The following is a 12,470-nucleotide window of genomic DNA, read 5'->3' on the forward strand; positions in this document are numbered from 1 at the left end:
GATGTGTAGGAATTGTAAAAGATGCCTCTTCCACAGAGAAGACTGGGAGAGAATAAGTAAAGTCAATCATAATAAATTAGAATTTTTCTGAGTTGAAGAAAAATGTGAAATTTCAAGACTATACTGAGTCTCTGGCTGAAGTGTAAAAAAAAAAAAACCCAAATCTAGATAAGTTGTAATAATATTGAAAAATACTATAAAGAGAAAAAGATGGCATGCAGAATAAAAGATCAGACAGATAAAAGGTGAAGAAATGATTAAATTAAAAGTATGCCTCGGGGGCTGGAGCGATAGCACAGCGGGTAGAGCGTTTGCCTTGCTTGCGGCCGACCCGGGATCGATTCCCAGCATCCCATATGGTCCCCTGAGCACCGACAGGAATAATTCCTGAGTGCAGAGCCAGGAGTAACCCCTGTGCATGGCCAGGTGTGACCCAAAAAGCAAAAAAAAAAAAAAAAAAAAAAAAAGTATGCCTCTAGTGGCAACAATAAAAACCCTCAAATAATGCAATACTATCTTTGAGGTGCTGAGGGAAACATAGCTGCCAAATTAATTATGTACATTCATTCCAAGCTAAATTGTGTTAAAAAGTGAGGATGAAGTTAAATAAAAGTGTGAATAAAATGAGTTTGTTATCATCATGAATGAGCAAGACAAGATGCATTTCCAGGAAACTGATTTGTGATAGAAGAGTTAGCATGAGGAAGGAAATGAATGAATATGAAGATAGATATCTGTATTACAGACAAACCAATGGTAATAGTAATTAATTGTGTGTGGGGTCTTAAAAGTAAATAGTAGTATGAAAAAGGAAGGGTCTTTTTACAAATTAAATCAATGTCCTTGTCTTAGAAAGGGAATGGAGATTCTACTTTCTTCAGCTCTATCCTCAAACTATTAATTTTTGTTAAAAATTAACACAATACTAATGAATAGAAAGGTATAATGTAAGTAAAAGTAAGTTTGGGGCTGGGGGGCATGAGCCTTGACCCAATTGAATGCAATAAAGAAGAGAAAGAAGCAAAGGGGAAAGAGAGGCAAATAGAAAACACTAAAACAGAAGGAAAAAGGTCCTGGTATATTAGGAATAAAATAAACTTAATCTACCTATTAAAAGACTTTTAGGTTAGGTAGGGGATATATATGTATAAACACACACACACACACACACACACACACATATACATAGTAGCAGTGCTCAGGGCTTACTCTCTGCTCTTTGCTCAGGGATCACCCTGGCAGGGTTTGGGGGGATCATATAGGGCTCCAGGGACTAAATCATATAGGGTGCCAGGTTGGCTCCATGCAAAGCTCTACCCAATGTACTATCTCTCTAGCCCCCAAACTATTTACTATTTATAACAGACGCACCTAAAGCCTAATTGTGCTTATGTATAACTCTCAACAAAATATTAGCAATTCAAAACCAACAATGTATGAAAGTAATTATACAAGTATGCAAGGCTGGTTCAACTTTTGAAAATGTATAACTTACCACATCAAGAACCTAAAAACTAAAATCCTTGTGATCTTATTGGTTGATACCCATAAAAAGCACCTGATAAAAATCTCACATTTCCTTATGATTAAAAAAAAAAACACAACAACACCTCAAGCTTTAGGATTAGCAAGGAGTTACTTAATTTGATAAATAGCATCTAGCAAATAGCCCATACCTTCAATTGTACTAGAAGGTGGAGGACTGCGTGCTTCCTCAGGAGCAAGGTCAGGGGATTGACTCTCATGCTGTTACCTAACACAGTTCTGAAAGTTACAGCTACTTCAGTGAGGCACAAAAAGAAAATTTAAGCCACAGGGTTTACAAGGAAGGACAAAATAACTGTTCCTGTTTGCAAATGATGTCTGTCAAAGAATCCATAACAAACACCTCCTAGAACTAATAAATGAGTTGACAAAAATGATGGTGAATATAAGACCAACACATAAAAATGGCTTACATGTTGATCATGAAGAAATGAAAAACTTGTAGTACTGTTTATAATCACTCAAAAATGGAATTATTTTGTTGTATGCTGAAAATCTACAGTGTTTCACACTGAAAAGTTTACATTACTGATCATGTACATGTATTGTAAGACACAATATAGTAACTACCCAAGATTGATATATTGATTTAATGCAATTTCTGTCAAAAAATAAACATTTTTTCTAGGCATAGACAAGATTGTTTTCAAATGTTAAGCCTTTTGTGTTAATGTTCTTGTTAGTCAAGATTAGTTGGATTCTATTTTTACATTCCCTTTCAATTTGGTGTGCTACTACTGGGATACTAGTATTGTAGAGTTAGGCGATGTCTCTTCAGAAAATTGAGAGTATTTAACAGGGTGTTTGGCCAGAGGCATGGTGGAAGCTGTTAGTGTGGTGGGAAGTTCACCCAACCCCCTCCCAGAGATTGCCCCCAGAAGTCTCATCTGAGACTAGTCATTCTCTTTCAAGATTTATTCATGAGTCTCTGGAACAGGGCCAGTAGATGAGCTTGCATGGAGGCAGTGGTGGGATGTGGGTGTCCAGTGTTGTTGTTGTTATTATTATTATTATTATTATTATTATTATTTTGCTTTTTGGGTCACACCCGGTGATGCACAGACTCCTGGCTTCGCATTCAGGAGTTACTCCTGGTAGTGCTCAGGGGACCATATGGTATGCTAGGAATCGAACCCGGGTTGGCCGCATGCAAGGCAAATGCCCTACCCACTGTTCTATCGCTCCAGCCCCATCTAGTGTTATTTCTTACAACAAAATCATCTCAAATTTTTCAATTTACAAGAACTGTTTCATATAGAATGAAAAATACTGAACCTCAATATTATGACCATTGCAGAGCTTGCTTGTATATATCTATGCACGTATATATGTATATATATTTTCTTTCTTTCTTTTGGTTTGGGGCCACATTCAGTAATACTCAATGGCTACTTCCAACTCTGTACTTGGGGGTCACTCTGAGAGGTGGTTAGGGGACCGAAAGGTGCTCTGGATGGAACCTGGGCCCCCCACAAACAAATCATCTGCTTCAGCCTTTTGAACTATTTTCCTGATCCTGGAGGGCTTTTTTTTTTTTGGAGCGGGAAATTTCTTACAATAAAGAAATTTCTTACAATTTCTTTATTGTAAGAAATGCAATTTATTCAGAAAAACACCTGTTGAATTACTAAAAATATGAAACAATAATGGAGCCAGAGAGCTAGTACATTGGGTAGTGCATTTGCTTTACACACAACCAATATGGGTTCTATCCCTGGCATTCTATATAGTCCCCTGAGTCCTCCCCACCCCACCGCCATGACTGAAAAACAATAATTACACAAGAGATTGAAACAAGTAGATGAAAAAACTAAAGCAATGCAATTAAAACTTCTGTAGCAATATTAATACCAAGTTTCTCTTTCTTATGGATAAGAAATATTAGCAATCAAGTTTTCTTTAATGATAAAAGAAATAGTTCTGGGACTTTCAACAGTTATTAACTTTTTTCCCTCAACCAACATAACCTTAAGGGATATTATTTTTAAAAAATATTAAGAATGATGGCAAAGCACAATCTCAATTCTTAAGGTTATTTAAAGAATTTTTCTCATAACAGATATACTAAAGAATCAAAAATTCTTTTAAGTAGATTCTTTGGGCAGCCTATACCCTCAATCATTGATATTGATGCACTTTGTTTCAACATTTAGGACATTTATAAAAACCAATCAGGTGTGTGAGGCTACAAAGGGAAGCTCAAAATAACAAGAGATTAATATCTTAGAGTCTGGTTCAGCCATTCGTGTCCAGAGGGCCAAGTCTAACTCATTATCTGTTGTCATAATGGCCCTGGAACATAGCCATACCATTTCATTTACATATTGTCTAAGATTGTTTTCACACTGCAGTGTTAGAGTGAAATAAGTGTCAGCCCAATAATAATAATTTTAAACCAAATGACAGAATTACAGAAAACTCAAATAAGAAATGAACAAAGATTTCTCTAAAAATATATACAAGTCACTAATAAGTACATGAAGAGGTGTTCAACAATACTAGGTAAATGCAAACTGCAGTGACATGACTCTTCAAACTTATTCAAGCTATAACTTAAAAAATGGGCATTGCCCAACGTTGATGAGAAAGGAGACATTAAATCCTAATAGCAGATGAAGGATGGAAACATTACTGATGGAAATATAAAAAGACGGGGCTTCTTTGGAAAATGGCCTTCCTGTTCCTCAGAAAGTTAAATCTAGAGTCACTATGTGACCCAGAAGGTCCTGGGTCATATACTCTGAATATAGTTCCCAGGAGAATTGAAAACATATGTTCATATATAAATGTGTACATTAGTGTTTATAATAGCATTGTCGTAACTTTCAAGTGGAAATAACCCAAATGTACATTACTGAGGAATTTTATTTACACAAAATGTGGCATACACACAGTGGAATATTATTCAGCCAAAAAATGAAATAAAGTACTAAATATTAAAGTTTGAGTTATTCTTTTTTTTAAAAAATATTTATTTATTTATTTATTTATTTATTTGCTTTTTGGGTCACACCCAGCGATGCTCAGGGGTTATTCCTAGCTCTGCACTCAGGAATTACTCCTGCTCAGGGGACCCTATGGGATGCTGGGAATTGAACCCGGGTCAGCAGTGTGTAAGGCCCTACCTGCTGTGCCATAGCCCCAGCCCCAAAACTTGAGTTAGTCTTAAGAGCAGGTAAGTAAAAGAAGTCAGACACAAAAGGCCACATTTTAAATGATTCCATTTATGGGATACAACCACCATTTATAAGAAGCAATTTCATAAAAATAAAAACTAGATTACTGGTTTCCTGGGAGCAGGAGTAGAAGAAATAGGGGAATAACTGCTTATAGGCAACCTTTTTCTCTGAAGTAACAAAAATGTAGAATTCCCTGAAGTGATGGTTGTACAAAGTTGTAAATATTCTAAAACCTCCTATTGTGTACATTAAAAGGTAACTGCATGATGTGTGGATTCTGTCACTTTTCAAGGGGAAAAAGAAGCCAGAAAGGAACAACTGGAGTAGGTGAAAATAGAAACTAACAATAAATAAAATTAATGCGGTAAAGAAAAATGAGAAGAGAGCTGGAGAGAGAACAGCAGGCAAAGTACTGGCTTCGCCTGCAGCTGAGCTGCCCAGGATTGATTCCAGGCACCGTGCGCACACCAGGAACGATTCCTGAGCATAGAGTCCGAAGTGGGCCCTGAGCACTGCAGGATGTGCCCCCTCCCAAACACACAAACAAAACACACGCAAAGAATCAATGAAAGCAAACAGTGACTTTTAGAGGAAGCATCTAAAAGCTTACGAGTAAATGCCACAGATGAGAATAATGAGGGGTTCTCGGCAAGAAGACTGAAAACCGAACTGTGGGTTGTCAGAATGATCAATCAAATGAACGTTGATCTAGTCACTCAGGGACCCCAGGTTACAGGAATCTATTACCCCAGTCTCTCTTCCCTGTTTCCAGGACCATCCCTGACACATAGCCTTTTCCCTCTTCCTCCCTATTTGCCGAAAGACTGGGAGAGGTGCAGAGGGAGGGCGTAATGAGGCTCTGCCTGTTCCTGTGTGTATTTCACAAAGCACATAGTCTCCTGGCGTGCATGTATTGGCTCACTTTGTTGTATTGACTAAACTCTTCCCAAAAGTTTGCAACATTGATGGTATTTGGTCAAGGCAGGGAGTGATGCGTACTGTTCCTCCTCATGTTGCTGGCGTGGGGAAGAGAGCACACCCTACCTTGGTTCATCCCAAAGGGCTGTGGTTGTCTGGGCCCACTTGGTTCTCTGGCTCACAGGTTACCCCTGAGCCCCTTGGCGCCTCATTTGAGATCTCCAGAAGTATTGCTGGGAATGTAGCTCTGCAAGAGAAGATTTTCCTTCATGTGTGAGGCCCTGGCCCTGGGCTTAATTCCTGGCACTACACACACACACACACACACACACACACACACACACACACACACACACAAACACCCCCCCCCACACACACACACAGTCGCAGAGGGTTGGTGTGATGAGATAAATCTGCACAATTTCTGTGCAGGAGCCCTGTGGTTGATCCCTGACAAGGCATGGTCCCCCAACCATCACTGGCTTGTGGCTTCCATAAACAGGTAAGTACACAAACAATGTTTCTGACAGTCCAGACATACTCCTCTCAGCCCTACGCATTTTCTCTTCTGCCATTTCAAAAATACCTCCCAAGGTTCAAAACTCCCAAATACACCGAGGACCCCCTTTAAGACACAAATTCATAAAAAAAACAGATCCCTTTGGTGGCTTGGTGATTGTCTTCCCTGTCACGTGCAGAAAAATTATAAAAGTAGTATCAATGGTGGTGTCACTGTTTTGCAGATGGCCAGGAGAGGGTTATGCTTCCACAGAGCTCAGGGACCTCCTATGCCAGAGTGGACACCTCTTCGCCCCGGGTCCGAAGAGCCACAACCTCGAGGATTGAGAGGATATGGCCTGGAGGCGTGATCCCCTATGTCATCGGCGGGAACTTCACTGGTCAGTAACTGGGGAGGACACCTCCTCTGGGACAGGGTGCTTTGGGCATCAAGATTGACAGAGTTTCCCGCCCCCCAGACTCCAGAAAGGACGGGATAGCTGGAGCAGGCATAGGAGCCATAGGAGTCCCACCTGCTCGTACCCCTTGAACGTACAGGACCAGTACACTAGGCTGGAGAATCCGAAGGCTGATGTGCAGGAGAGAGGTTGGAGTGGGGGCAGCATGCTGCCGACCCAGGATCAGTCCCCAGCACCACATATGGGTCCTGGTGTTATCACTAGGAGTGATTACTGAGCCCAGAGCCAGGATTAAACCCCTCATATAGCCAGGAGTGCGTCAACCACCACTGCCCCCATCCCCAAAAAGAAAAAGGCTTTTGGAGGTCCAGCTTCAGAGAGGGTCACTTGTTTCCACACATTAGCAAAGTGGACAATGTGTGGACATTAGCAAAGTTTCGACCCTGGCTTCAACCCTTAGCAGCAGGACCATGGTTATAAGCATGTGGACAAGTGAACCTCTCCTGCCTCAGTTCCCTCTGAGTCTATGGGGGTGATAATCATTTCTACCCATAGGGTTGAGTTGAGAATATAATTTAGGTGAGTTAATTTAGATCTCAAACTTTTTTGGCCTACTGCCATATTTATAGGGAAAAATAGAAGAGTGATTCAGTGACCCTGCAAAGCTCCCTGCTCAAGTGAGCAGACAAAGTACCCCCAATTGCACAAGAGTTGGCTACCACCTGCCTGGAGCATTCTAGCACTCTGGGGGACAGTGACATCACCTACTTTGGGCAACACTGACTTAGATTAAGAACTTAGAGTAGTGTCTGGTACATAGTAATTAATTAGGCATGATTTTCTATTTGGAGCATTATCTTCGTTACTTTCAGTTAGAGTGAGTTCTTTGACTGGTGGTTTTTAGGGGCTATTCCAGTCTCTCTGCTGGGGGTGAGAAGGTTTGCTTCTGGGGATTCTTGGGGGACCATGGAGCCCTAAGGATTTGAGCCAGGGTCAGCTGCATGCAAAACAAGTGTCTTAACCCCTATAATATCTCTCTGGCCCAAATGTATTATTATTTAGTTTCTTTTTGGGTTACACCCGGTGATGCACAGGGATTAACTCCTGGCTCTGCACTCAGGAATTATTCCTGGCAGTGCTCGGGGGACCATGTGGGATGCTGGGAATCGAACCCAGGTCGGCCGCGTGCAAGGCAAACGCCCTACCCGCTGTGCTATCGCTCCAGCCCCTAGTTTCCTTTAATACCTATTGTCACTAATGAATGGAAACCCCTGACCTTGACCTCTGACATCCTCCTCCTGGTGGTCCCTGACCCTCTCCCACCTAGCCTTTTACCCTCCTCTGTGGCCCTTGTGCACTGGCCTTACCAATTATCTTTCTTTTCTGGAATGGACCCAATCTATCAGCCCTTAGCACACTTGGGAAATGCTCTTCTGTCTGCCCGGAATGCTCTTTCCCCAGATCTTTGCCCAGCTGATTTCATGTCATTGGAATCTCAGATCACAAAGCCTCTTTCCACCTTCTCTCCCTCCAGCTCCCTCCCCCGCTTCTCTGGCACCCTGCTTTGCCATTTTGATGATATTTCCTATAGCCTGAAGTTAAAGCTTTGGTCTCCACTAAGAGCAGTGCCAAGAGCAAGGTCTTTTCTCTCCATTTTGTTTCCATTCCTCTGCTTGCAACTCCAGACACAACTGTGTAGCAGACACGCACTGGCCTGTGGTCAGTGTGAAGCAGAGGCTTTTGGGAGAAGCCATGCTGATGTACCTTTGTGGGCTCTTGTGCAGGCCTCTCCTCTAGCTCTGTGCTGCTTTCAGTGAAAGATGGAGAATAATTGTGCAAATATCCTGATGATTTGGAAAGCCCCCTGAGAGAGCCTAGAGTGTCCCAGCCACTCTCTCTCTCTCTCTCTGTCTGTCTTTCTCTCTGTCTCTCTCTGTCTCTCTCTCTGTCTCTCTCTGTCTCTCTCTCTGTCTCTCTCTCTGTCTCTCTCTCTCTCATGCATTTATGCCCTTTCATTTTTGAGTCCATAGCCTGGGGTTTCCAGAAGCTTCATTGGTGATTAAAAGGTGACCAAGATGTCTCTGGTCTCAGGACACCTCCAGTCCTAATCAGAGAGTTAGGGGATGAATGCCCACATAAAAGTGACTTTCAGTCTTTGCTATCTTAGCAGTACTCTTCCAATCTGCTCTGTTTTCTTATCCTGAGATTATGTAACCTTCATCAGAATGAATTAATTTTATATAGAGAACTTGGCACAGAGATTTTATGCTACACTATAAATGAGTAGGATCACTGTTCTTGGTATAAACAATGGGAAATACAGGTGCCAAAGAGTGGAATGCAGTGCTGGTGAGTGCCTTCCAAAACCTAAGATTGCCGTATTAAATAACCTGAGATGTTTGTTTGTTTATTTATTTATTTATTTATTTATTTGTTCTAATTCAGAGGAGAGCTTCTAATACAGAAGGAAAATTAGGAAGCCCCGAACATTTTCAAAGTTAATTTTAACTTGTGGGCTATACTCTTTAGGTTTTGGTAATTTAGAAAAGATGTGTTGTATTCCTAGCAAGGGAAGCCCTTCCATTCTGGATCACCAGAGCAATCTCTTTTTGATCACTAGAGCAACTTTTGTCCTGCGCCTTCATGTCTTAAAACATCAAAGGAAAGGGGCCGGGGATAGCTCAGGGATGGCCTGAGCCTGACCCCCGTACCGTGTGTCCTCTCTTCTTCCAGCACTACTGGGTGTGGCCCTAGTGACCCCCAGTGTGGCTGGGCCCATGCCACTTCACGTGTCTGGGTTCTAGTCTTGAACTTTCCAGTCCCTGTTGTGGGAGATTTGCACCCCCTGTCCCCCAAGCACCTCTTGGAAGCAGTCCCCTTCCCACCCCTCCCCTCCACACACACACACACACCAAATCAAAGGAAGGCCTGGTTCCTTGAACAGAGCAATGAGCTGGCCGTGTTGTTTCAGGAAGTCAGAGAGCCATCTTTAAGCAGGCCATGAGACACTGGGAGAAGCACACCTGTGTGACCTTCATAGAGAGGACGGATGAAGAAAGCTTTATTGTGTTCAGTTACAGAACCTGTGGGTAAGTGCAAGCAAGACTCTGCTAAGTCGGAGGTGGCAGGCACATCCAATGCCTTGAGTCTTAAATTCTCTCTATGAAGCAAATACAGAGGAGTAAATTCCACTCGCCCTCGGTGAACTCACAATCTGGTGACAAAATTGGTGGTCAGGACTCCAGAAGAACAAAGGCCTAGATCTCCCCTCACTGGAGCAAATGAGGGAGTTACGGGGGTTTTAAATGGGGAAGTGCTTTCAAGCCAGTGTGGAGTAGTGACTATATTCACATACAGTGAAGCCACAAGAGCCCTTGTGATGAATGGATATAGGTAGATGCCTGCATGCGATTTTATGGGCTCCAAAAATTTACGGACTTCCCCTCCAAACTTTATGCAGTAGTAATGTTCTAGGCAAATGGTGTTAAAAAGAAAGCTATGGTGACAATTACAGTTGTAGAAAAGGTTTTCTGTTTTGTCAGTTTTATTTTCCAAGTCAGAGAGTGTTTTGGGTTTTTGTTTTTTGTTTTTTAAGGTGAGATACTTTATAATGAGAAAGAGTACTTGCTACGGTGAGAATATAACTGTCATAAATCTTTATGCACCAAATAGCATAGCATTAATAGTCATAAAACAAGCCCCAGGGAATTCAAGGGGAAATTGACAGAAACATCAGCAGCAGGAGATTTGATTTTTCAACTCAAGTACATCAATGTCAAATTGACCAAAAAAAAAAAAGGAAGTTTATAGAGGGTTTGAAAAACATAACTAATAGAACTTATTTTATGGATTTGTCACATTCTATTATCTAATAACATATCTTTCAAAAAAGTTTGTATTGAAAGTTTATAGCCCTTGACAACCTATTAAATACTAAGACACCTTAATGAATTCTAAAAGGCAGAAATAGCATTAGATATTCTGTGGTTGCAAAGCAATGAAATTGTACATAATAAGAAAAAATAAGCACCTCTCTTATACCTGAGAGTTAAATCTTCCTTTTTAAACCTCTTAGGTTCATAAACAAATGGGGACTAAATGACAAGCTGTCTAGATAATAAAAGTTCTAAAATTTAGAATGAACGAGAAATAACTGAAGCTTTGTCCAAGTGAATTAAGGCCAATAATGATATACTCAATGTGAAGAATTTGACAAACTAAGTAAATAGATACATAAAAACAGTCATCCCAATGAAGATAAATCTAGCAGAGCACAAGATCATAGACAAAATAACACCATGGGAAAACTAATAAATTCTAGAGTGAATTTTTTGACTAATCAAAGCAAAGCATTATAAGCGTAAAAGAGTAATATTAATACTATTGTAAACCATGGTGTCTCAATTAAACCAAACTCCAAAGGAAAAGGCAAACTATTTGTTAGTTGAAGACCCAAAAAAAGTGACAATGCAGAAACATACCAAGTCAGAAAGAAAAGAAAAAGAGAAAACTAGAGTTGGTGGTGTGGCTCAGAGGTAAAGTACATGCCTTGATTATATGAGACTCTAGGACTAGGAAAAATAAAAGGAAGTAAGGAAAGAAGAAAGGGAGAGAGGGAGGGAAGGAGAGAAGAATGAAGGAAGGAGGAAGGGAGGGAAGGAGGAAGGAAGGAAGGAAGGAAGGAAGGAAGGAAGGAAGGAAGGAAGGAAGGAAGGAAGGAAGGAAGGAAGGAAGGAAGGAAGGAAGGAAGGAAGGAAGGAAGAGAGGGAGGGAGGGAGGGAGGGAGGGACAGAGGGAGGGAGGGATGGAGGGAGGGAGGGAGAAGATCCATTAGAATTTGAAATGTATTTTTCAAAACTCTAGGACAAAAAATGTGGATATCTGAATAATGTGAATGACTCCAAGGTAAACATAAAGTGCTAGCATAGACCAGTAACTTTGAAAGAAATTGAAAAATTGAGGAGACAAGAACCTCTCTCCCTAAATCACCTGTTCCACAATTTCACAGTTGAATTCTTCTAAACCATCATCAGAAATAGATGATCTGGTACTGTTTACGTACTTTCGAGCATAGTAAAAGAACTCTTCCTTCCAAATTACTTCCAATGGACTGTTACATAATTGCTACCCACAAATGATAAAGATGGCCCACTGAGAGGAAAAAATATGGACTTATCTAATTTATGTATTGTCATACAAAAGCCTGGGCAAGGTGTTAGCATGTATAAGAATAGAAGAGTAGGCTGCCAAGATAGTTTACCTAAGCAATACCAGATAGCTCCATATTTGGAAATCTTTTCACCTGTTTACTATATTGATACAAAAGAGGGGGGAAAGGCGATTATCACACCTCAATAAATGTCAAAGTGGCATCAACAGCATTTAGTATGTATTTTGTGCTTTTAAAAAAGTAACCAACCCATATGACCCAGTGTTTATACTTGACATCTTCCCCAAAATGCAATAACATCCATTTGAAAGGAACACAGCACATCTGTGTTCACTGCAGCGCTAAGTCCAGTAGCCAAGGTATGTAAGCAAACCAAATATCCAACAACAGATGAATAGATAAGGAAGTTTTGGTTTATATACACAGTGGGAAACTATGCAGCTATAAGAAAAGATGAAATTGTGCAGTTGACTTCAACTTGGATGGAACTAGAGGGCATTGTGTTAAGTATAATAAGTCAGAGGAAGAAAGAAAAGTACGGAATGATCGCGCTCATCTTGTGGTATAAAGGAAGACAAAATGAGAAACTTGGCAGTACTGAATTTTGATAAACCCTCTACCTTGGATTATAAAGCTGAGAATACCATGCAGTGGGGCATGTGCCAGGGAGACTAATGAGGTGCACTAGAAGGATTAGAAGTAGTGGAGGGTCATGGGAACTTAGTAAAGGTACAAGAGCTG

General features: G+C 40.9%; 1 protein-coding gene across 1 annotated transcript in view; it reads left to right on the plus strand.

Moving 5' to 3' along the window:
• Window positions 1–12,470, plus strand: part of TLL2 (tolloid like 2) — a 107,355-nt gene that overhangs the window by 44,702 nt on the left and 50,183 nt on the right. The window contains exons 4-5 of the mRNA XM_055118656.1: window positions 6,386–6,541; window positions 9,531–9,648. Coding sequence (XP_054974631.1) covers window positions 6,386–6,541; window positions 9,531–9,648 — 274 coding nt within the window. The remainder of the gene's footprint in view (window positions 1–6,385; window positions 6,542–9,530; window positions 9,649–12,470) is intronic.

Source organism: Sorex araneus, chromosome 11, assembly GCF_027595985.1.
Source record: "Sorex araneus isolate mSorAra2 chromosome 11, mSorAra2.pri, whole genome shotgun sequence".
NCBI classification, from domain to species: Eukaryota; Metazoa; Chordata; class Mammalia; order Eulipotyphla; family Soricidae; genus Sorex; species Sorex araneus.